The 25,003-nt window shown below is 52.6% G+C and overlaps 1 protein-coding gene across 6 annotated transcripts in view; it reads left to right on the forward strand.

Annotated features, from left to right (window-relative positions):
- The window catches only part of CTIF (cap binding complex dependent translation initiation factor), a 314,234-nt gene that overhangs the window by 144,519 nt on the left and 144,712 nt on the right, over positions 1-25,003 (forward strand). For all 6 annotated transcript variants that reach the window (XR_006264915.1, XM_043444062.1, XM_043444066.1 and 3 more), the window contains exon 7: positions 22,732-22,808. Coding sequence is in view for 5 of the 6 variants with exons in the window: in XM_043444062.1 (XP_043299997.1) it covers positions 22,732-22,808 (77 nt within the window). In the remaining variant the exon portion in view is untranslated. The remainder of the gene's footprint in view (positions 1-22,731; positions 22,809-25,003) is intronic.

Below are 25,003 nucleotides of genomic sequence, written 5' to 3' on the forward strand. Positions count from 1 at the left end.
TTGTGATGCTCTGTCTCAGATTTGGCAAGTGGGAGTCCCTTCAGAATCATGTCTGGGTATTTCTGAAATGTTCTTATTATTCTTTGAATACTTCTTGACTTGCCAGCACAAAAAGTTGCTCCAGGCTCTCTAGGTACTTTCTCTGCCCAACTCTGGAATCCAGCGTTATCCACGGAGCCTGATGCTTTTTCATGGACGTTTTTTAGAAACCCAGAGCCAGGTGCTAAGTACGCTCATTGCTACTGGATCTCCTTGTCTTCCGACTCATTTTTCTCTCCCATTTTCTGAGAGCCTCTGTCCCCAGGTCAGAGCTTCTCTTATCCAGCTTCTCCAGGAAATGAAATCTTTTGCCTGAGGGCAGGAACTGAAGGCTAGTTGCTTGGCCATGTAGGGGTGCAGAAGGACTCTTGGGGATCCTGTATTCAGAGTTCCGCTATCTCCTCCCAGCATCTGACCCTGCCCTTTGTGGTCCCTAATACCTCCAAGCCCGGAGCTCGCTGAAGGAGAAGACTCAGTACATTTTTTATCAATATCCCTCTCTGCTAAGCCACCTGCATTTACTTTCTGTCCTCCTGAAGTTTGTCAAAATCTCTTTCCTGATTCTTTGTGCTTTTGTGGGTTTATAACTTTTTTTATTAATGAGAGGGGGAGTTGAAGTAAGTGCATGTCTCAGTCCATCTTGTCGAGTCAGAAGTCTAATTGGGTTGGATTCAACTCATTAGGGAAAGAGGGGGAGCATTGCTGTCAGAGATGCTGAGCTTAAGGTGCTTGTCAGGGGCACGGGGGTGGCAACTGTGGGCGCAGACATCTCTATCTGGGAGGAGAGGGGTGACGTGCCCTGGCCTCTGAATCTAGGCAGGAGGATTGAAGGGGCGACTGACGCCCTGGACGTGTTGTCACCGGGATTCGAATATAAAGGGACAGCAGGATGTACCTGAATGCCCATAAAAAGGTTCTTTCCTTTACTCTCCTTTGAAGAACTCCAGGAGGGGAGACACACACACACACAAACTAGCTTATACCCACACACGCTAACTTATACACGCACACTAGCTTATATACACACACATACTAGTTTATACACACTGGCTTCTACACACACCCACACATGCTAGCTTATACACCCACGTGCACATGCTAGCTTACACACACACGAGCACACACACACTAGCTATACATACATACTAGCTTATATATACAGACATGCTAGCTTATACATACATACTAGTTTGTACACACACTATCTTATACACACACATGTACTAGTTTATACATGCACACAGGCTTATACACACACACTAGCTTACACACACACACTAGCTTACACACACACACACATACACACATATACACACACACAAGCCATCTGAGGGGCCAGGGAAACTGCTTGAATTCAGACCTTAGAGAGACGCTCACTCCCACGTGAGTACCAGGAAGACCCCAGGACAAATGCGGTCTGGGACCAACCAGGGATAAGCGACTCAGGACCCCGGCCACACGCTGCGGGCTTTGCACTTGACCCTTCCCGTGGGAAAGACTTCTCCCCAGCAGGTGTTCAGGGTCCTGGGAGCAGGACCAGAGCCACACCTGGGACAGGGCCGGGCATGTGGTCAGAGCTCAGTAGGTCACAGAACCATAGAATATTACTTGGATGCCGGGGCAGATGCGCGAGCCCGCTGTGTGCAAAGGGAGGGCGACGTGGTCTCTCATGGTCACTCCTGAGAACCTGCGGGTCATTGCTGGCTGCTCTCGTGTGGACCGCCTCTGCGCCCGATGGTGGACTGGCTTTCGAGGGACCTGTGTAAAGTGCAGGCTGTCCCCACCTTTGGCCAATTGGCGTTTCAGCAATCCGAGCGTTCTGCAGTTCCTGAAAACCGTGTGTGTACCACTTCTGGTCTCTTTAATCTCCTGGCCTGGGAGTTCCTGCTCATTTCTGGACATGTTGAAATAAGCAAGGATGCCCTAAAGGACAGGCAGGGCAGGTCTTCCAGCATCTTTGCACCCAAGTGATAAAGGGCAGCGCCCTAAAGAGCCAGCTGGGCTGGTGGAAGCCTGGTCCATGGGCACCTCTGCCAGCGGCTCCTCATGTGAAGTGTCAGAGCCCCGAAGGGCAGGCACTCTGGGTGAACCCTTTGACATAGAAATGCTCCATTTCCAGCTGATCACTGGCAGGACTCGTCCTGTTGACAGGCTGGGACTTCAGGCTGTGATGTGCAGGACAAAACTGGTGCTAGTGGGGTGGAAAAGGTCAGATAAAGGCAAGCTTTGTCCCGTCCAAAGAAGGATGGGACACCGAGGATGGTCATTCGGACCAGCTGGAGAGACCCCCAGGCCACCTGGCTGCCCTGCCCTCGTGCCCGTGTGAGAGTCGGTGGTGGGCTGGGGGGCGAAAGTTGAAATCTCTCCCTGAACTTTGACCTTGGAGACCCCCTGGTCAGCACTCTAAACCATGAGGAGAGGGCTCTCAACCCACGAGCTCAACTAGGAAACCACGCCCTCGGGGGCACACAGATCTGGATCCATAGGCCACTGCCCTTCCGGTACATGGTGCAGCTGCATTTCTGAGGGATTCTAATGATGGGTCCTTGTATCAGGCTCACAGGACGGCTGTTTAATAACTACTTCGAGAATTTCCCTAGGGATCGGCATCAATAGGTGTCTCTGAAAAGGCTTCATCACTGAAGTGTCTGCACATGAAGCATTCTGTAGAGAGGAAATTAGAAAAAAGAAGAAAGAAGTGGAAATCACAATCAGAGCTGCCTCTCCACCCCCGCCCCCCATGCATGAACCAGAAAGGCAAGGCCGCGAAAGCTGCTTACGGTGACCTTGACCCGAAGCCAGGCGCTCCCCGTGGCCCCCCTCCTCAGCTCTGCTGGGTCTGAGGTGCAGAGAGACGGAGCGCTGTGCAGAGGGACACAGTACACGTCCGGGACCTTGGTCTACGCTGTGGAGAAGTGTTTCTAACGTGTCCTCTGGACATCCCACACCGTCAGCGGCATTGTGTCCTCTTGCTGTCTCTGTTTTATCCTGTCGGGTGGGCCTGTGAGGCCTTTTTTCTCCCTGAAAGATAGCTTTTCAGAAAGCACACACGGACCAGCCACTAGCCATCGTGGCCACTTTGTGCAGATTAGAGAGCTGTGTTCCTTCCTTTGCTCACTCAACAGCCTCTGCCTGAAATGATCAAAAATGCCTCACGTCAATGAAACCGAGAGGGTTGTCCCCCTGAGTTGCACGAAGCTCATATAAACAGCAGCTGTTCCTTGTTTTAAGCAAATTTCACACCCAGAAGCCTGAGTTGAATACCCTGGCCACTAATTCATTTCGTAGAAAGCCAGACTTTGAGTTTAGAACATTTCCAGCCAAAGGCAACCTCCCTTGGAAAGAAATTATCTAACAGCAAAGAAGGTGAGGTGACCTTTTCTGTTTCCTCGGGAGGAAGGAGTTCTGGCCGTGGAGTGTTCTGGAATGTTACAGTGTTAGCCCTGAAAGGAGCCTTCCGGTCGTCTAGTCCAGCTCCTTTCATTTTGCAGTTGGGAAGATTGAGGCCAAGAAAATGTCCCTGATCTGAGCCCAGGGCTGTGCTCCCCCCGCCTCCCCCAGGACAGAGGTGATGAGCTAAAGTCTGGAGGCTGTTGTGGGTCAAGGGTCCCCATACTTGGGAGAGTGAGTCCTGCAGACCAGGAGGGACTGAATGCAGAAGTGATTGCAGAGAGGAAAAGCTGCTGCCAGGTCCTTCAATTCTTCTGAGCCCTGAGCAGGAAGCTCGTGGAGTGCCTTGACCCTCTGCTGAACGATGGTCATCCACTCACCACGGAGATTCTACTCGTGGGAATGTTCGTGAGATCTGATCATGCATGTCATTAGTGTGTGATTCCTTTTAAGGAATCTATTACAAAGATCCTCAGCAAAGTTAGCCGTAAGAAACAGGCGTTCTGAGAACAGACTCTTCATAGTCCTGGCCATCCACCCTGCTTGGCCCAGTCAGGGCGCAGTGACTGGTCAGGGACCGCTCACACAACGAGCAGTTGTCCCTCTTCCAACTCATCCCAGTGCTCACACACACACATTATTCTCAACATGCTAAAAATGTTGGGAACAATTCATTCCAGTACTTGACCTTTAGGGCAGCTCAGTGGCCTCTGGGTCATTATTTTGCTTCAAAGTGTACCCTGTGGGTCAAAGCAGAAACATTTGTTTGGCAAGAAAAGAGAAGATGTTCCTTTATGTGGCCTTTCCTGGCGGCAAGAAAAGGGACATTGTTCCTGCAGGCTGGTGTGTGGTGTGGTCAAGGAAATGCATCACCCCCCCCTCCCCGTGAGGTCCTTTCAGGACACCCCAAAGGGCGGCAGCACAGTGGCTGGCCGCGTGGCTCAGGCTGGCTGCTCAGGTTGAGCAGGCTGTCTACGCACTGGAGGAGAAAACCTGACTGCTGGAAGATAGAGGTTCAGACAAACCAATCCAGTGGGCCGGGGGCCAGGAAGGAAGTTTCCCCAGTGGGTCACTGGGGAAGCTTAGCAGGGGCACCTCTCTGTGTTGCAAGAAGAGATGACTCGAAGATGTTGGGACAGAAAATGAAAAGTTCGTCACTAGCAAGAACATCATCTTCCTTTAGTCCTGGCACTGATGGGGTGAAACTGCAATTCCTTCTCCGCAAAGTGGAGAAGACCTTACTCCAAGGTCTCTGAAATGACATGCTACACTGCCCCGTCAGTCCTTGCTGCTTGTTGGAATCAGCTGGGGAGCACTTAGAATATACCCCTGCTTGGACCCACCATAGACAAATCAGAATCTCTGGGGGTGGGTCCTGGGCTTCCGTCATTCTTACAGCTTCCTGGGTGAATCTGACAGGCCGCCAGCCAGAGCATCTGTGCCCTAAGGTATTGAGAATGGATCCCATTTCCCCATCCTGTAAGGTGTTTGCATCCTAGAAAAGCAAGGGGTTAACCAGGACTTGATCCAAACTTAACAAAACCTTTGTCTTCCTGATGTTAATCACACTCGGCCGTACATAACGTTCTTTCATTTTTCTATCTTATGAGGATGTAGGATTCCTCCAGAGGAAGGATCTTGTCATATTTGCCGTTGTGTTTCTCAAGACAATGCTCTTTCCTCCACTCCCAACCCCATCCTTCATCAAAACCAGTCCATTTTAGTCTTAAATATTTGTTGGCTCTTCCTCTACCCCTTTGTCATGTCCTGCCCAGTTCCTACATTGGCCGTTGTCACGTCTTAACTATTGTGTCAGTCTCCCCAAATCCATTCTTTCCACTGCCTCCAACATGATCTAGACCAGAGGTCCCCAGCCCCTGGGATCTAATACCTGAAGATCTGAGGTGGAGCCAATGTAATAGTAATAGAAATAAAGTGAAAGAAGTGGAAGTCATGTCTGACTCTTTGCAACCCCATGTACCATACAGTCCATGGAATTCTCCAGGCCAGAATACTGGAGTGGGTAGCCTTTCCCTTCTCCAGGGGATCTTCCAACCCAGGGATCGAACCCAGGTCTCCTGCATTACAGGCAATTCTTTACCCTTGAGTCACAAGGGAAGCCCAAGAATACTGGAGTGGGTAGCATATCCCTTCTCCATCGGATCCCTGACCCAGGAAATCGAACAGGGGTCTCCTGCATTGCAGGCAGATTCTTTACCAACTGAGCTATCAGGGAAGCCATAAAGTGCACAGTAAATGTGATGTGCTTGAATTATCCCCAAACCGTCCCCCTACCTTGCCCCCTGTGCTGTACGTGGAAAAATTATCTTCCATGAAATTGGTCCCTGATGCCAAAAAGGTTGGGGACCTCTGATTTAAGTCCGCAGATCTAGCTGATTTACTGTGTGCCCATCTTTCCCTGCCTCCCCTGCACACGTAGCATCGAGCTCCCTCTGTGCAAGGCCTCCCAGCCACCCTCTCCAAGCTCGATGACCTTGACCAAGTACCTGACTTGGCCATTTCCTCCTATCTAGACTGGGGATAATTAAGTCTCCGCCCTGCCGCCACCGTCTCGGAAGGCTGTCGTGGGAAGTAAGCACAACGGTCGCTGAGGAGGGACTTTGAAAACTCTGAGGCCCCAGTCAGATCTGAGGGTTTCCACGAGAGCCTCAGGAAGTAGGTGTTGCACATGGCTGCTCCCTGGGGCCCCCAGTGCACGTGTTCCTCGTGAGCAGGGCAGCCGTGGAGGTGGCGCTGCCGGCTGGTTCCCTCCGTGTTTTTGTAAAGGGAATCGGGTGAAGGAAATGTCTTGGAATAGACAATCTTCCTAAACTCCCCCAAAATAACCTCAGTGGAAACAATTGTGGTAACGTCCACTCTGCAGTTATTGTTTCAGTCCGAAGCAATGGGAACAATCTCCCGGCCTTTCCAACCCAACTGGGAATCAGCTGGGAACAAAGGGTTGTGCTCGAGGGCCTCACTATGTCTTCAGGGCCCACTGGGGCTGGAGGCAATCCCAGGGTCTGTGTCCAGTGTTTCTTTTCCTCCCAGCTTTCCCTGGGGAGTCTTGTTTGCTAGCGATTTTCATGTTTTCCCATAGGTAAGCTTGGGGAAGTTACCTCCTCTCTATCTGAAGACTTTAGGCTAACACTTGGGTTCTAGCTTTTCCTTCAGTGAGTTAGCCCCCTGTCCCAGACTGGAGACCTTGGGATGCTCGGTGGCTCTTGCCCACCCCCTGTGGATACAATCAGCCCCCTCCTCTGAAAGGTCTGCCCTGATGCTCCTCCCTCTCCCTGCTCACAGGTGCTCCTGTCCCCAGTCCCCGTCTCTTCTTCTTCCTGGTCTCTTCAAAGCTGTTGTCCTAGCATCTTTGCCTAGTCCCCTCTCCTGTCACCATCCTGCCTGACTCTGGGCGCCATGCAGCTCTTCACTGGCCCATGGGAGAAAGTCTGAAACCCTCTGCAGGGCATCCAGAGTCTGGAGTCTTCCCTCATGATGCTGAACATTCTTATAGTCCGCCACCCTCTAGGTGTTGCCCCCAGTCTTCCAGGACAGCCCTATTTTCTTGGCATTTTGTCCCTTTTCGAAAAGCTCAGCCTGTTAATTGTGTGGCTAAATTTGATTTAATTTTCTACTTTTGTTTAAAAACAAAAAATCATTCTGACCTGTTCTCCTTATTTCTGGCTTACCACACATAAAGACCAGCCTCCTCCTTGCCTCTCTGTGTGCTGAGTCTTCCCTTCCACCTCTCTACTCCAGTTCTCCTGCCCCTCAGAATCTCTTGTTTCTTGCTTCCTCTAAGAAGTGCCCTGGTTACTCTGCAGTTCAGAGTCAGTTCTTTCTGGAACATGATTCCCTGCAGCATCACTTCTCGAACTTCACGTGCAGACAGCATGCAGATCTGGTTCATGTGCAGATTCTGATTCCGTAGGACTGGCATGAGGCCCAGCTCCTGCATCCCTAACCAGCTCCCCGGTGATGCGAATGCTTCTAGTCCATGGACCACACTTAGAGTAGCAGGATCTCATAACCATGGTTTTCAAATTTTGCTGCACATTGGCATTACCTGAGTGGTTTTTTTTTTTTTTTTAAAGATACCCATGCCAGTCTTCTACCCTCAGACAGTCTGATTTTATCAGCATGGGGTCCATCCCAGGCACTGGCATTTTTAAAAATCTCTCCAGGTGATTGTGTGTGCTGAAGTGTGGCAACCACTACCTTATTACGTTGTGTGAATATGGCTAAGCCTGTTATGAGCTTGCCCCAATTTTCCAGGGCAGCCCTATTTTCTTGGCCTTTTGTCCTTTTCAGAAACCTCGGCCTGTTAATGGTGTGATGAAATTTGATTTACCTTGTCTGCCTGCAGAGACTGTGTGAGTGCACGCATGCTAAGGTGTGTCAGTCATGTCTGACTCTTTGCAAGCCCACAGGCTATAGCCCACCAGGCTCTTCTGTCCATGGAATATTCCAGTCAAGAATACTGCATTGGGTTACCATTTCCTCCTCTAGGGATCTTACCAACCCAGAGATGGAACCTGGGTCCCTTATGTCTCCGACATTGGCAGGTGGGTTCTTTACCACTGTTGCCACCTGGAAAGCCTGCATAGACTATAATCCTTTCTAAAGCAGGATTTGGCCATTGGTTTTTTTTTTTTTTTTTGAGAATTGATTATTGACTGATGGTCAAATATTAGGCCCCCTAAGTTAGGTAGTTTGTTTGTTTTAATGATTAAGCAGTGGTAATAGAGCTCATATCGCCGGTAGGGAATCATACTAGATGTCAAGAGAGAAACAAAGATAAGAAGGTCTTGGATTTTGCAAAGCCCGGTGAAATCTACACTGCACCAGCCCTGGCAGGGGGTTGCCTGCCTGGATGGAGTGTTTTCAAGGGCTCCGGACATGTTTCCTCTGCTGCCACCCACATCTGTGTCCCCACCCAAGAGGAGAAATAGAAACAAGTTCTCCCTCCCTAGTCACTTATTCCAAAAACACTGCCACTAATGTTTTGGTTTCCCTTTCGGTCCCAGGCAGTGGTGGTTGACCTGACCATCCTTTAGAACTACCTGGAGAGCTTTTAAAATCCCCACTGTCTGGGCTGCACCTGAGCACGTGCATCAGAACTTCTGATGGGGTCTGAGCCTCGTGAGTTTAAATCTCCCCAGGGGGCTGTCGGTGAGCCTCCAGGGCTGAGAGCCACTGACCCAGGGTTCTTATTGACTGCAATGTAGGTAACACTCCAGTTATCCTCCTCTGGGGGTGGAGGGGATTGAGTTTGTCAGAGACTTTCCTGAAAGCAGGTTCTGACTGCAGGAGGGAAGCAAACGTGGGGATGCCAGGCACCCATCGGACACGAGAACTCACCACCGCGTCATGGGGAGGCCAGAGAGGGGAGACACGCTGCTGCCAAAGGGTGCTTGCCCACCCAACGTTTCTCTCGAGCAGCGTCGCCACATCGTGATCCGTGCACCAAATTCCATTCCAGCCCCCACCAGTTTTTATCATCAGGTTTTACTGGAACACAACCACCCCTTCGTGGCTGCTTCTCCTGCCCTCTGCAGCGTTGAGTAGTTGTGACAGAGACCATACAGCCTGCAGTGCCTAAAATATTTAGTGACCTGGCCCTGCACAGAAAAGGTTTGCCAACCCCTGCTTAGAGAGTTGATCCTGCATGTCCTCCCTCGGGACCTCCCGGGAGGCTCAGTGGTAAAGAATCCGCCTGCCAATGTAGGAGACATAGGTTCGATCCCTGGGTGGGGAAGATCCCCTGGAGAAGGAAATGGCAACCCACTACAGTGTTCTTGCCTGGAGAATCCCGTGGACAGAGGAGCCTGGTGGACTACAGTCCACGGAGTCGCACAGAGTCGAACACAGCTGAGCGTGAGCAGGAGTGCCCCCTCTGTACGGTCCTGCAGTCTGTCCCCATCAACACAAAGGCTGGGCATTTTAAACACCATTTCTTAGACTCTATAATGTTGTAGTTGCTCTTAAAGCAGGGCAGGGTGTCCTCAGAGGTGTGCTGAGAGTTAAGTCCTGGTTGGGCTAAGTTATGGCTCCCTTCTCTCAGCCTTGGGGTGACGGGCCTTGGGTGGCCAGTGCTGCCACCCTCTGGCCCCAAGCAGCCTCTGTGGGTGCCCCCAGGGGGCCATACTGATGTCCCTGTGTTCCCGATGGGCTGTGAGGTGGGAGGGCTGGGAAGCCCCACATCAAACCTTGACGGATTGAAGAGACTGGAGCTGGGAATGGACTCCTTTCCTGCCCGAGGAGGATGGAGTTGGGGGAGGGGCTGCAGGAGGCACGAGGTCTGGAGATGGAGGGAGGGAGGGGATGAGACCCGTGCTTGACCAGAGCCCTCGCTGCAGAGTCCAGTGTCCAGGCGCTCGCGTTACCCTCCTTCCTTCTCCAGCCACCAGTGTGCCCCTGAAAGTAGGTCAAATCACTGTCTGCTCCAGAGGCTCAGAGGGAAAGAGATACCAACTAGGTCATCAGAGCTGCTGGTGCCTGGTGAGCCAGCCGAAACCAGTGGCCACCCAATTTAAGACAACCCATAAAGACTCTTTTATGTGGCAGGGAACCCTTAATGGCCCACATCCACACAACAAAAGGTCAGCCCTGCTTTCTGGGAATGGAACAAGTAATTGAATTTCTGAAATGGTCCATTTCCTGTAGTCAGAGAGAGGTATAACCCGTGTCCTTAAAGTATTCACTTAAAAAATTAATAAGTTGGAGGCAATTATTTCTTTTACCAAAGGTATTTGCCATAGGACTTAGAATTTCCTAAGATAGTGAAAGCACAACTCTATACAGAAAAGTTTTTGCATGTCAGCAGATTTTTAGGAACTCGTTTCTATCTGCTGCTTTCCCATCTTTTTTAATTGGGAACCCCTGTAAGACCGTGTTCCTTATACTTTATCATTTTTGACGGCACACCGTCAGGGAGGTCCATTATTTTTGCACGATACTGATCATATTAATACTTAGCGTGGCAGCTTTGTTGTTAGTGACTTTATGTGGAAGGAGGGAGAGGGAAGAATCAAGAGCCCACTAACAACAACCCTGTGAATTTATGCTATGATGGGGGTTTCCCTGATTGCTCAGCTGGTAAAGAATCCACCTGCAATGCAGGAGACCCCGGTTCAATTCCTGGGTCAGGAAGATCGGCTGGAGAAGGGATAGGCTGTTCACTCCAGTATTCTTGGGCTTCCCTTGTGGCTCGGCTGGTAAAGAATCTGCCTGCAAAGCGGGAGACCAGGGTTCGATCCCTGGGTTGGGAAAATCCCCTGGAGAAGGGAAAGGCTACCCACTCCAGTATTCTGGCCTGGAGAATTCCATGGACTATATAGCTGTATAGTCCATGGGGTCACAAAGAGTCAGACACGACTGAACGGCTTTTACTTTCACATGCTACGATGGTCTGCAGGGGTCACAAAGAGTTGGACACAACTGAGCGACTTTCACTTTCACTTTCCCATGCTGTGATGGTCTGCAGAGTGAATCCAGGGGAAACCATGCGTGGGCCAGCCCCTTCCGTGGCTTGTTGAAAACCGTGCGTGTTCATTTTCTCTTTCCGTTAGCCAGTGCTTGTTGAGTACCCGCTCTGTGATGTTGCCATGCACAGTCCACTGGGCTGGCACCTAGGGATCTGTTGCCGGAGTCTACAGCCCTGAACTTCTGGATCAGCTCCTGCTTGGTTGGCTCTGGGTCTCAGATCTGTGGCTCTAACGGGCATTGTGTTACAGGTCCATTCCAGGCCTCAGAGTTAATGTCCCAGCTTCACCCACCACACACACAGTTTTTCATTAGATCTGCTGTTAAATCTGCTTAATCTATCCTCCCAGCCTCCTTTTCCTCTCCTGTAGAGAACAGATAATAATAGCATCTCCTTCTCAAGGTTCTAGTGAGGTTTAAATTAGTTAATATATGGGAAACTCGGAACCCTGCCTGCCTCCGTAAGTGATAGACACTGTTATTATCGTGATCGTAGCTCGAGATCCTGGCAGATATAATTTAGTTCCTTCTATGGTAAGAAGACTTTTTGAATACCTTCCAGGAAAACGGAATTGCTCACTCAGTGGAAGGGAGCATATTTCTCGGGCAGGCCTGGAGGGGAAGGAAAGACTTCGCGGGCTCGCTTCCCCTCATTGTTGGCCCAGCTCATCCGCGTGAGACTCTCGCCTTGCCCGCCTCCCCATCTCCTCCTTATCTTCTTGCTGCCTGGAGCTGGCCTGGGAGGTGGCTGGTAGAATCAGTTGCCAACAGCTAAGGAGTGTAAAGGCAAGGTCTCTCTCAGGTCTGAGCTGTCTCCCACACGTGTGCTCCCTTTCACGGCCCTGCCCCCAACCACCAGCGTCATCAGACAAGTGGAAGATTCTTGTTGCACCTCTGCAACATGTAAGATGCTATTTTGGATGTGAAGCTAAAAGCTCCGACAAGAAAGTCGATCCTGAGATCCCCCCTGGAGTCCCCTGGGCTTTACCTGGGCTGTGGTTGCAGCTGTCATCCCGAATTCCCCTTCACCCCATGCTTTCACACCAAGCAAAGAGCACAGATCCGGGGCAAGAAGCAGTGGCCACACCCAGGAGTGGCCATTGACTGGGGGACCCCCCCCTCCCCGCCCAACCATCAGTTCTTGCCTCCCACTCACAGTTTGGGCCAGCCTACCTCACAACTGCTGGCAGGAGAAGCTTTGTTTTGAGTCCCTGAGGAGACCAGGTCTGCCTCCTTGGAGCCTGCCACCCAGTCATCCCCCTGCCGTAGCAGAGTGGGACTCCTGGTCTCTCTTACATGTGTGATCCCTGCAGATCGCAGTCCTCCACTGGTGGGACTGACCCCTCTCAGCCTGTCTGGCCTCAGCCATTAAGATCTTCCTCCTTGTAGCTTCTGCTGGGGCCTTTGCCTTTCTGGTTCTGCTTCTGTTAACTTCAGAGCCTTCCAGTAACTCGAAGGGTAGTCTTGGGCCTCCCTTCCTTCCTCTACTGGTTCTTTGCCCCTTGGGTGTCCCTGTGACTTCCCCAGGTCCAGAGTAGTAACTCTGCTTATGTACCTGTGCTCCCGGCGGCCCATGGACTTCTTGGGGACACAGGCAGAGTCTGGGTTTTCTCTGTGATACATCGTGTGCTCACAGAATGTGGCGGGCATCTTCTAACTGTTAAAGTTCTCACTCCTTCTCCAGAATCCATTGTTGCCTCAGTTCCCAAGATGCTTTTTCAGCCTCCCCAAGGACATACAACTATTCATAGCTTGCCTCCCTCACAAAGACTATCACTTAAGTGAGTATTACTTGGTCTTCTCTTGAGTTTGCTTTATAGGCTTCTCCAGGCTTTGAGTCTTATCTCTGTCACGGACGCCCCATCCAGTTAGAGACTGGAATTCAGGCCACATGCGTCCAAAGGTGCCCAGGCAACTTTCCCAGAGGCTGCAGAGCAGACCCTGCATCTTTCCCGTGGCCACTTGTTCCTGGTGTGTTTCTAGCGCACCTTCCTGCCCCTGGTCTGCAACAGCAGGAAGCTGTTCCCTTTCAGGTTGGCAGCATGTCCAGGACCCCCAGTGAAAACCACTCATCAGGGAAGTGGGAGCGTCTGGCTGCCACCTCCATGCTCGTGTGGCTGTCCCTGCATCAACAGGAGCCCTGAAGGGGGTATGGTGGGGGGGGCGGGGATGCAGCTAGGATTCCTTCTAGACTCTTGGTCCAGGGCTTGTCACCTGGATGAGATCCTGAGCCACTGGGTCTCACATGGTCTTCAACTCAGAGAGGGTGATAATCACCATGCAACAGCCCTCCCTGTGCAGGCATGCATGTACACACACACACACACACACACACACATATACACACACACCCATACACACACACACACATACACACACCCATACACACACACACACCCATACACAGCACACACACACACACATACACACACACACACATACACAGCACGCACACACACCCATACACACACACACACACACACACATACACAGCACACACACACACACACACCCATACACACACACACACACATACACAGCACACACACACACACACACACCCATCACAGGAGTACCTTGGTTGCAAATAGGAAACTGACCATGGTTTGAAAGAGCAGCACTTGAGTCATTGTTTCCTTTATATTTTGTACCATATAACATAGACAAAATTCCCTAACATTTTTCTGTTAGCTTGAAGTCCTGTCTTTGGCATCAACGTTCTCATCTATTTTTTCTGTTTGCTCAGAAATTATCAAGCCCATGTCGTTAGTATTTGGCATTGCCCAGGGGGTCCTTCCTGACGTGGCTGGCCGCGGGAGGGGGCAGGGACCGCCATGTTTACTTTGCTGGACTTCATGGATATACTAAGATGAGCTGGAAACAACACCTAAAGTTGCATCATGCTGAACTATTTAGGACTCTTTTGGTCACACGTAACAGAATCCCAACTTGCAATATATTTAAAGATACGTGACGCAGGAGGTAGAAAGAGCAAATATTTTCATCCTCATTTTTCACAAGAAGGAGGAGAGGGCTGGATGAGATAACTGCCCAGTGGTATCCCAGTCGGGCAGTGTGCTGGAGCCCAGGTTGCCTAAGGGCTCTGTGGGCTTTACTAGTCAAGTTACGAGGCTGTTACAGTGAGAAACCCAACTTGAAGGAAAGAGGAGGGATGGGTTTTATTAGCTCAGGGCATCTAAGGAAGGCCACGTTCCAGCAAGCTGGCCTCTGTAACTGCACCTCCCTGCAGGCGCAAACCCCCGCCTGCTGGATGAATGCTGAGGGCCCACACCCGAAAGACCTCCACAGGCAGAATATTCATGTGCGGTAGACCCCACTGGGCTTCCCAGGTGGCGCCAGTGCTAAAGAACCCACCTGCCAATGCAGGAGACATTAAGAGACCTGGGTTTGATCCCTGGGCCGGGAAGATCCCCTGGAGGAGGTCACGGCAACCCACTCCAGTATTCTGGAGAATACTGGAGAATCCCCATGGACAGAGGAGCGTGGTGGGCTACAGTCCATGGGGTCCCACAGAGTTGGACATGACTGAAGCAACTTTGCAAGCATGCGTGCGCAGACCCCGCTAAACCCTGACCAGAGAGCTTTGGTTGTGCTCCTTTTCTGGAAGAATGTCCAGGTCTTATGGAGCCAACATCAAGTCTTTCAGAGTGGGTGAAGGGTAGGTTTACGGTTCAGGGTGCAAATGGGGGGCGGCCAGAGGCAGAGGGTGAGCGTTGATCTCTCAGAGGCCATCTCTGCACCTCTGTCCTCTTGACCTTTTTCTGTGTTTTCATATTGGGACTCCAGCTGAGGTATTGTTCTTAAAAGGGTCTCTGCTGATTAAAACAAATAAATTAAGAGAAAAATTAGAAGATCACGAATTGAGACATGAGTTAGCCCGCCCGACCCCCACCTTTTTTTTCTGAAACAGGTCAGCTGCTCTGAATAGCAATGCAGCCTGGAGATTCCAGGAATTTTAGAAACATTACCTGTTTGTTTCAGCTTGGACGTGACCCACACATCCTGCCCACGTGGAGCTTGGTAGGATAGCTTCTTAGAAGCTATGAAAAAAAACATGACCCAGCAAGAGGAAGGCTCCACTGTTGAGACAAACTCATTGTCAGGGGAGCTGTACTTGGTATTTTTATGGCCCCTTAAGTTGCCAAGTGCTCCATTTCCTTTGTACTGTTTGCCTTCGGGATGTCTCCCCATGTTGGGCTGGAGACGGAGGGCCTGCGGAGCCCAGCTGGCTTGGCTTGAGTCTGTCCTGCCTCCGTGGGGCTCCAGCTCCCTGGGCTCACCCAGTGGGTGCAGCAGAACCAACATCCAGTTCTTCTGGGTGGCTGTCCATGGCGCCCTCCACTCCAGGTCATCTGGAATTTTCTGGAGAGGAGGAAGCTGTTAGTTTCCAGGCGTTTCAAAGCATTCTTGGGAGTGACAGGGGGTACCGATACTCAACCTTGGGAAGAAGAGGAGGAAGCCATGGTTTCCGAGAGGCCAGGATGGAGACTCGGTTATCCAGGAGAGATGGATAACCAAGTGGGCAGGTGTCTGGAGAGGGCAGGCCTGGGGCCACAGGGCTTACCTCTCAGGACACTGTGCAGTGTGCTAGGAAAGGCAGCCAAGGTGTAGAAAAGAACCAAGGTCCGCACGTCCTGGCAGTGGACTCCTGTGATTCTGTGTGTGTTTCTGGCTGGAGTCACCTTGAGGATGGCTTTGACTAGTGCTGCACTTGAAGCCTCCCGCTGCCGCGTGGCCTGGGGTGGAATCCTCAGCCTTGCTTTCCAACCCCGGCGTGTCCCAGCTGCACCAGCTCCCCCGAAGGCCTGTCCAGGTCAACCCCAGTCGGGGTGGGGTCTTCACACAGCAGGAAGAAGCTCTCGTCTTTGTGTTATGTGCCTTCCCTTTGCAGAGAGCTGCTGTGTGAGAGAGACCACAGACCCGTGAGAATAGGTCTGGGTGATTTCTATCAGACCCAGATCGGGGAGGGCGGGGAGGTTAGTGGTCAGAGATCACAGGTCACGGGAATATCAGGAAAATCTCCTTTGAGGAGAAAGTGGGTCTGGGGTTCCATGAAGCTTCCGGCCGTAGGACTGAGCTCTGTGGCCCTTCGAAATCTCATCCTGCAAGACTGAAGGGGAACCGGGCAGAGCAGTGACCGGGGGCCCGCACCCACCAGCCCGCGGAGAGAGGGGCAGGGGCAGGGCGAGCCGCCCGAAGAGGTGGGGAACGGAGGCCTGCCGGTGGAGCCGCGGTCAGGTCGTCTCAGAGGTTGCGGGTGCAGCAAGGGTGAAGTGGGTGTGCGGGGCCTGGCCTCCCGCCCTGGCTGACTTTGGAATCTCAGCCCCGAGTGAGACACCGTCCCGCAGCCCTGCCTCGGGGTCCGAGAGGTGGAGAGGTGTGCTACGTGTTTGCGCCAGCATCCTCTTGGTATTTCCGGCCAGAGACCTTGCTCAGTAGAGGCTCAACCAGCATTCGGCTCCCATGCACTTTCCTTCGCTTCTTCAACAGGTACTTAGTTAACACCTACCTGAGCCCGGAACCCTTCCAAGGCTTCATGCACAGTGGTCCAAGAGCCACATGGGTCCTCGCCCTTTGAACTCACCTAGGGGGTGAGGTTTAGGATTGGGGGCTCACCTGGCAGCCGCCCAGCCAGGGATCCGGGCCCAGGGCGCCACCAGGTGGCCGGGGAGCAACGGAGCTTGCTCCCTCCAGTCTCCTGGTCCCTCCAGGTGAACTAACTGGAGGGTGGGGCCAGGCCAGGAAGCATCGGTCCCAGAGCCAGGTCACATGCTGCCTGCCCTGTAGGAATTTTGCGTCTGTCCTTTCGAAGAGATCAGGATCCTGATCTCTCTGGAGGTGGAGACCTGGGCAGCAGACTGAGCTGTTGGTTTGATAGGGGCTGGGTTAGGGTTAGGGTTAGGGTTAGGAGGCTGCCACCTCCTCCCGCAGTCCTGGCTCGTCTCTCGACACCCCACCTGCTCTGTGGGTATTGTTGGCCCACAGGCTGAGGTCCTAACTTACCGTCTTCTCTTCCGTCATGTCCACCCATTAGCACTCAGCTCAGGGAGCGCCCCGGGTGAACGCCTCCCTGCCCCTGCCCCGGGCAGAGCTGCCCGCTCCTCCCTCACGGCTGCCAGAGACATCCATGCAGCCCCTCCGGTGATGCCCGTCACGTGGCAGCCTGCGTGTCTGTGCTCCCCTGAGCTCCCCGGGCTGGGACTGGGGCTCTGCGTTCTGGTATTTCCCCTCTGATGCACCTGGCACGTGGTTGGCCTTCAGAGCTGCTTGGGTGAGGAAGAACCAATGATGGCCAGGTGGATGGAGGGACTGATGGCTAGTTGGCAAGTGACAGAGGCGTCGCCCTGACCACCCCCACCCCTGCGGCCCTCTTCCCCTTTTCCCGCCTTGTTCTGCTCCATAGGATTTTCCGTTATTGATCATATTATCTATTTACTTGTTTGTCCTCTCTCTCCTGTCATTAGAAGGTGTGCTCTGTAAGAACAAGCATTTTGCCTCCTGCTTTTTCACTAATGTATCTGCAGTGTCTAAAACAACAATATTTGTAAGATGAGTGGATGGGTGGGTGGGTGGGTGGATGGATGGATTGGTAGGTGGGTGGGTGGGTGAGTGGATGGGTGGGTGGGTGGATGGATGGATTGGTAGGTGGGTGGGTAGGTGGGTGGGTGGGTGGATGGATGAGTGGGTGGGTAGATGGGTGGGTAGGTGGGGAGTGTGGGGCGTGTTGGCTGGCTCAGCATGCTTGCATGACCCTCCCTCCCGAACCCAAACCCTCAGACCCGAGATGCTTGTTTATAGCTGCCATCTGAGGGTGAGGCCCCTGCATCCCAGTCTAGGGTCAGCAGCTCCTCTGCGCCTGCCTTTAATCCCCCAGAAGTACCTGCTGTCCCAGGTTGTGAGGTATTAGCCTTAGCCTGCCCTGGGATGGGCGGATTTCACATAACGGGTTTCTGCAACCCGAGCGGTAACATGGTGCCCACAATGCCACATCCTAGGCCAGTGCTGACCTCTGGGATGAGAGAGGGATTGTGCGTGTGTGTGTTTCACGTGTCCTCTGCCCGAGCTGCACGTGGAAGGAGTATTGCCTTCCCTCCCTCCCTGGAGAGGCTTGGTTTATAAAATCTACTTGTCTCCCAGGCCCACTTAGTTATGGAAAGTGGTCAGAGGTTAGGCAGGGGGAACTGCAGCCAGGTCTCAGAGCTCAGGGAGACGGGTTCTCATACGGAGAGGTGGAGGAGAAGTGGGGGGCCCGGGGGGCCCAGGGAGATGCTGCAGAGGCGCACCTGACTGGCTGACCAAACTCACACGCCAGCTGGTGATCCAGAGGCTGGTGGGGCTCTTCTTCGTTTGCGGGGGTCAGGGTGGGGTCAGTGCTCATAACTGGACTGATGTCCACTTGGGGCGCTCTCAGAGCATGGGATAGAAGGATTTGTTGAGTAAAGAGATAGAGCAAAGACTACTATATACTCTTAAATGGTCATTCTGACCTGATAAATTTCCCATTCTCCACTCAACGGGTACATTCTATTAATATCTAAAGAGCAGGGAGGAATCTCTGGCCCAAAGCCAGAGCCCCGTCGTCCCTGGCCAGGCCTGGGGATACCAGTTCATGCTCCTCTCTAGGTTCCTTACTGTCACTAGATGCCCTGTCCTGCACATACCACCCTTTCCAGCCCTTTTGCAGGAACTGTGTTTTTGGGCAGCTGCTTCCTAGAAAGTAATTGAAGGGGGGGAGGGCATTTTTCACTGTGGCTGGATCTTTCTTTTTTAAACACTTGCTATTACCTCTACCAGGAAAATTTTTTCCACCTTTTAAAAATAAGGATATAATTCACATGCCATAAAATTCACCCTTCAAAATAATATGAGTGAGTGGTTTTTAGTATATTCATGAGGTTATGCAACTGTCCAATTCCAGATTGTTTTCATTACCCCCCAAGGAAACCTGAAGCCCACTGGCAGTCACTCCCCATTCTGCCTCCCCCCAGCCCCTGGCAGCTACTCATTTACTTGCTGTTTCTGCATATTTGCCATTCTGGACATTTCATAAAAATGAAATTGAACTTTTTGGGGGATTTTGATGATTAGCTTCTTTCCCTGAGCATGATGTTCTCAAGATTCATCCATGCTGCAGCCTGTATCAGAATTTCCTCCCTTTTTATGGCCGTGTAATACTCCATTGTATGGAACCACCACATATTTATGTAGCCGTCAGTTAATGGACATCTGATTTGTTTCCGTTTGTGGCTGTTATGAATACTGCTGCTTTGAACATTCATATACCCGCCTCATCGGTCACCAGTGGCTTTAAAAAACTTGGTCTAGCCTGGGTCAGCAGCTAATCTGATGGCAGATCATGGCTAAGCTCACGGTCTCTCTCCTTCTTCTTTGGGCCTCGTGTTTGCCTCTCTTGACACCCAGATGCCCTTGTTTTGGGGGTAGTGGGCAGCACATTGGGTTGTGTGTGTCACGTGGTACCCCCACCAGTTTGAATTTGAAGAACAAAGGGGCTGATTGAAGTAGGTCCTCCAGTGAAGCCTGTGTAAATACAGTGCACCCCGTTTTATACAGGACTGAAAGTATACAGTCTGAAAGTTCTGCACAGGTGCCGCAGGCATTCATTCATTTATTTGCCATGGTGCCGGTAGGCTGGGGCCCAGCTGGCCTTGTGGGTGGGACCAGTCCTCTATAGCACTGGCCTTGGGGTGCTCCTGGGGAGGGGAGACCTCAGAAGTGCAAGGCTTTGTTCTGTCACCTTTGTCACTTTGTTCAGCTGATTTCTGGCCTCCCACTGGGATCCACCAGCCTTTGACCAAAAAGAACACAGGCAGAATTCCTCCACCCTTTCCTAGCACACTGCCTGGCCCCCGCACTCTCTGCTAATTCCCTCCATCTTCCCTAACCTGAGCTTCCTTCACCCTCTTCCCTCATAAACGGCCTCCTCTGGACTGTGTCTGCCAGGACTGGGAGCCTGAGAACAGGAACCAGAGCAGCCTTGCTTGTCCTGGCACACTTAGCGCAGCCCTGAGCAGAGAGGGTCAGCGTGATGGGAGAAATGATGATGGCAGTGACCACACCAGAGATACTTACTGAGGTTTGCTGCATACCAGGCACTCTACTACATTCTTTACGTGTTTATCGATGCAGTTAACCCTCAGATGGACCCTAGGAGGCTGACGCTATTATTATCTCCATTTCATAGATGTGGACACTGAGGCACATAGAGGTTAGGTCACCTGTTCAAAGTCACATAACCATCAAGAGGAAGTGTGGCTCCAGAGCCCAGACTTTTAACTACTCTGGCATTTTATATAGATGCTGGGAAAGATGGAAGGCGGGAGGAGAAGCGGACAGAGGATGAGATGGTTGGATGGCATCACCGACTCAATGGACATGAGTTTGAGCAAGCTGCAGGAGTTGGTGATGAACAGGGAAGCCTGGTGTGCTGCAGTCCATGGGGTTGCAAAGAGTCGGACACGACTGAGCGACAACTGAACTGAACTGAACATGCATATTAGTGATTTGGAGGCAATGGAAGGACACAGAAGTCAGAGCAGTGGCTTTGTTAGAAGCCCTGAGTGGTCCTGCGTGATCCCCGGGCCACACTGGGTCCTGGCAGAGAGTTGGAACTCCATGAGTCTGGGTCACCAGGGCAGCTCCCCTCAGCTGCAGCCATGGGCAGCGGGGAGGCAGGGATGCAGGTCAGAGCCCAGGACTCTGGAGCCTGGGCAGGGGAGGCCAGCACCTTGTGAGCTCGTGGAAGGCCAAGTGTCGGGACAGCTCCCTCGGCCCGGCCTCAGGGCTCAGCTCCCCGTCCAGGCCTCCAGCTTGAGAGGGAGCCTCGGCTTCCTGCCATTGTCTGTGTGGGGCCCGCCCAGTGTGTTCCTGCAGTGACCTGAGGCTGGGAGGGAGGGAAGGGGCCAGCCCGGAGCTGGGTCAGGGTGGGAGAGGGGAAATGAGAGGGGAAGACTTGGTGTTTTTCCTTGTTTGTGTTTTGTATTAAAGAAAAGCAAATAATATCCTTTGAGAAAACCATTAAACAAAGCACATCCTCAGGTCGCAGGGGCCCATTGTGGCTGCCCAAGCCGGAATTCATTCATGCCTTCTCGGCCTGATTGTTGGAGGCAAGAGACAGGCTGTGAGGGAGGGACCAACAATATACATAATGTAAATTAAATAAATTTTGAACTGTGCCGTTCCCTCCCTGGACTCAGTAGGAGTCTTAGGGCTGGTGTCTGAGAGGCCAGGGTCCCTGTATCCTCCTGAGTCTGTTGTCCTCCCAGCGCCCTCATTCCCGCTCCAGGAAGCACCCCGACGCTGACGGGGTTACCAGCGTCCTAGGCTGATCAGCCCTGTGGTCGGGGGCAAAGCCCAGGGAAGGCAGCCCACCGGGACCCTCCACTGTGGAGCCTGAATCCAGAGAGCGGCACGCGCCGTCCCCATTGAGGGCCTGGGCCTCCGTCTCCTTGTCTGTAAAGTGCAGCTAGGGGCTCACTGGCCTCTCCCTGAGTCCTCTCCAGCACACTGGGCCTGTCACACCCTCTGACCCCGTGCACGTCCACGGCCCTGTGGGCAGCGTGGGGACCACGCTCAGGCTGTGTGGTCTGCATCACAACTGGTACCCAGGTGTCCCGGGTCCACGCCAGGCCGCCCCTGCCCCGCAGACCGCCAGCCTTCAAACCCTCCCACCCCGCCCCAGCCAGACCACAATAGAAGGGCAGTGCTCTCCTGTGTCCCACCAGAACACACTTTCCTGGGAGAGGGGAGCGATAAGAAAAGAGCTGGCGATCAGCCCGCCTTCTGCAAATAAATCTGCCTGCTGCCTGGCATTTTACTCCATCAGCCCTGCATGGTAAGAAAAGGGTTTCTCTTCAGCCTCAATGTAAATACATTGGTGGTTCAGCTGGTAAAGAATCCACCTGCAACGCAGGAGACCCAGGTTCAATCCCTGGATCAGGAAGATGCCCTGGAGAAGGGAATGACAACCCACTCCAGTATTCTTGCCTGGAACATCCCACGGATAGAGGAGCTGGGAGGGCTCCAGTCCACGGGGTTACAAAGAGTTGGACATGATGGAGCAACTGACACTTCTTTCCAGCCTTGATGTAAACATGTGTATACGTAGTTGTTATCATGATGACAATATTCAAAAGACCAACCTTAGAATTTCCCACAATTTAACATTTAAAAAGACATTAGCTATTTGCATGTTTCCCCTAAATACACCCCAGGAGTATAAGTAACAAGGATCTTTGGTTAAAAAAAAAAAAACTGCATGAGGCCTCCTGGACTAGGAGGAGGAGAAAACTGGGTCCTAGCGCGTTCTGGCTGCATGAGGCTCGGGGTTTGCAAGGAGGCTGTGTCTCCTTGTTCCTCTCCACAGCTCAGGGAAGATAGTCACATTCCCATGGTGATAGGAGGCCTTATGTTAGAGGGTTAGTTTGTCCACCATCAGATTCCAGGATCTGATTCTCTTGCTAATTCTCTGCCACACCTTGCACCTCCTCATCCATCTCTCCTAACCTGAGTGTTCTCATTTGAATGACTGGATTTGACAAAGTCTAGGGACCCCGCTGTTCTTCAGTTCTATGATTCCAGCATCATCACCTGGTGGGAAATGCGTGGACTCGAATATTCTCTATTTTTCAATCTGGATTTGGCGGTCAGAGCCTAGCCTTTCCAAACTCTCGATTTTGTTTTGTTGTTGTAGATGTTGTTTTAGGTTCCTTCAGACCCGGAAGTTCTTTGCTGTCTTTCAGATTTACTGACGCCCCTCTTCCTCCCCCAACCACGCAGGGCTACCACCCGATGCCCCACGAGGTGGAGATCGCGCACACGAAGAAGCTGTTCCGGAGGAGGAGAAATGACCGAAGGTAGGAGACTCTCGATTGCCAGCTTTGGGTTTTCTTTGCCTCTGCCGGCCCTTGTGTAGCTGCGGTCCTGGCCTGCGTTTTGCTTTTCCTGGTCACTAGCTGATACAATACGAGGTGACATGGCTGCAGCGGGGTTGGTTACATGGTGGGGGGCCGCCCTTCTCTTGGGTGGCCCCAGGATTGGATCCCTGCAGGAGTCCAGGGCAGGTTTTGCAGTTGAGGAAGAGAAAAGGTCTTTGCACAGACTGGGCAGCCACAGCAGCAGTCCTCGGGGGACTCTGACCTGCCGGCGTGTGTTTTGACACATGGCCTCCAGGAGGCTCTGGAGCTCACAGTTCTAGGACTCTCTGTCTCTCCTCCGCCCCGTCCCTGGCCTGTGCTGGGCTGGGCTGTGACAGCGACACACGCTGCTTCTCTCGAATGCCCTGGGGTGTGTGTATGGCGGGGGGGGCGGGGAGTGCTCTTGTAAACTAAGGCAGAAACCGGGATCTCCCCTGGGATGCAGAGAACTGGGTGACAGCAAGGGGCCAGAAAAAGCGCCTGGGGAAAGGTCTGGATAGGAGCAAACACCTGAGGCTGGGCATCTGGGAGGCTGAACTTGTGTTTCCTAAAAGGCTCTCTAACAAGGAAAGGTCTTCAGGGTGTATTTCGAATGGAAAAGTTCAGGTGCAGAACATTTCTTTCGTATGTGGCCACTTGTGCAAAAGCAGGGTTCTAGTATTTTTCGTTTGTTTGAACATGCATAAATGATTTCTGGATGAAAATGAGGGAGGGAGGAAGACAAAGAGGGAAAGAAGGAAGGAAGGGAGGGGGGAAGGCTCTGTTTGAAGAGTTAAAACGAGGTTCTCCTCTACAGGGGATTTCTTCTTAGATAAAGGCGATAGCTTGTGGTTTTACCTTTACTGAACAGAGAATGTTCCCAGAGAGCCAAGAAACAGCTCAGCCAGCTTGCTTGCTCAGAGAATTAAAAACGCCTCTTCTTGTGCAACTTCTTGGAGGCAAGGGCTGCCCAGGGTCCCTGATCCCCTCCTCGCCCTACACACACATACATTACACACACACACACACACACACACACACACAGACGTGGGCCTTGAACAAGGGGTGCTGGGTGGTGGCCACAACTCGAGGTGGATGGAGGTCCAGTCCCCAGGAATGTCGTCAGCTGGTGGATTTAGTGGAACTGAAGCATTCCCAGAGGACGGTGAGTGTTCAGCCAGCTGGGAGGCAGGCAGTCCGGGCTTAGAACACAGACCCACCCGGCACTTCATGTAGTGGCATCAGTAGGGAAAATGGAGCAGGGAGACTGGACCCAGCCTGTTCCTGGCCTGACCAGAGTGTGGTCATCGTTCTCTACGTGCTGCCTTTTTGCTGTGCAGCTAATCCCTGGTTTTTGGGTTCCCCGTAGAGGAAAGAGGGAGCACCCCCAGAGAAGAAGTGGGGTTCACATGGGGACCGAGGAGGTGTCAGGAAAGGCATGTCACTCCTCTTCTGCCCCCTGGTCCCCAGAATGTGTGTGGAGCTTCAGGGAGTCCCCGAGCTTCCGCAGGAGAAGTCACCCCCTGGGACCTCTGGACAGCAGGCAGGGGCGGGCTGCTGTCCGCGTCCACGTCAGCCACACCTTCGCTCGGGGGCCAGGTCACCCCTCTCAGCCCAAGCCCCTGGACAGTGCAGGCCTCCGGAAAGCAGCAGCGTGACCCAGGAACGTAGGAAGAGGAGCTGTGATATACAGGCAGCGGGAAGCTGGCCTTCCGCTGAGCCGCGCTCGTGTTAACAAATGCCCGGTGAGGTCAGCACACCTCGCAAAGGATGTGGACCCGGGACAGGGTCCAAAGCAAGGCAATAAAGATGATTAAAGGGATGGAAAGTATGTCCTGTGAGGAGAGGCTCCCTGGCCGGGGCCAGGGGAGAGGAGACTGCAGGGAAAGAATGTTCATGCCAGTAAACTCTTGAAAGATTTATACTGAGTGCTGAGGAGCGGCCGCCCCACCTCTCCCGGGCTCTGAACTGGAGCAGATCAGCTGAAGTGAAAGGAGAGAGTGTTCCTCTGGACCACAGACGGGCTCACGGAACAAACATCCTGACCATCAGGGGCTCAGACTCTGCCATTCAGGGCAGCAGACGCGCGCGGAGCCCATGCTGTGCGCCAGGAGGGGCCCCACCTGTATTCGCAATCTGGAATACGGTGCAGGACA

The sequence above is a fragment of the Cervus canadensis genome, chromosome 23 (genome assembly GCF_019320065.1).
Source record: "Cervus canadensis isolate Bull #8, Minnesota chromosome 23, ASM1932006v1, whole genome shotgun sequence".
Taxonomy (NCBI): Eukaryota; Metazoa; Chordata; class Mammalia; order Artiodactyla; family Cervidae; genus Cervus; species Cervus canadensis.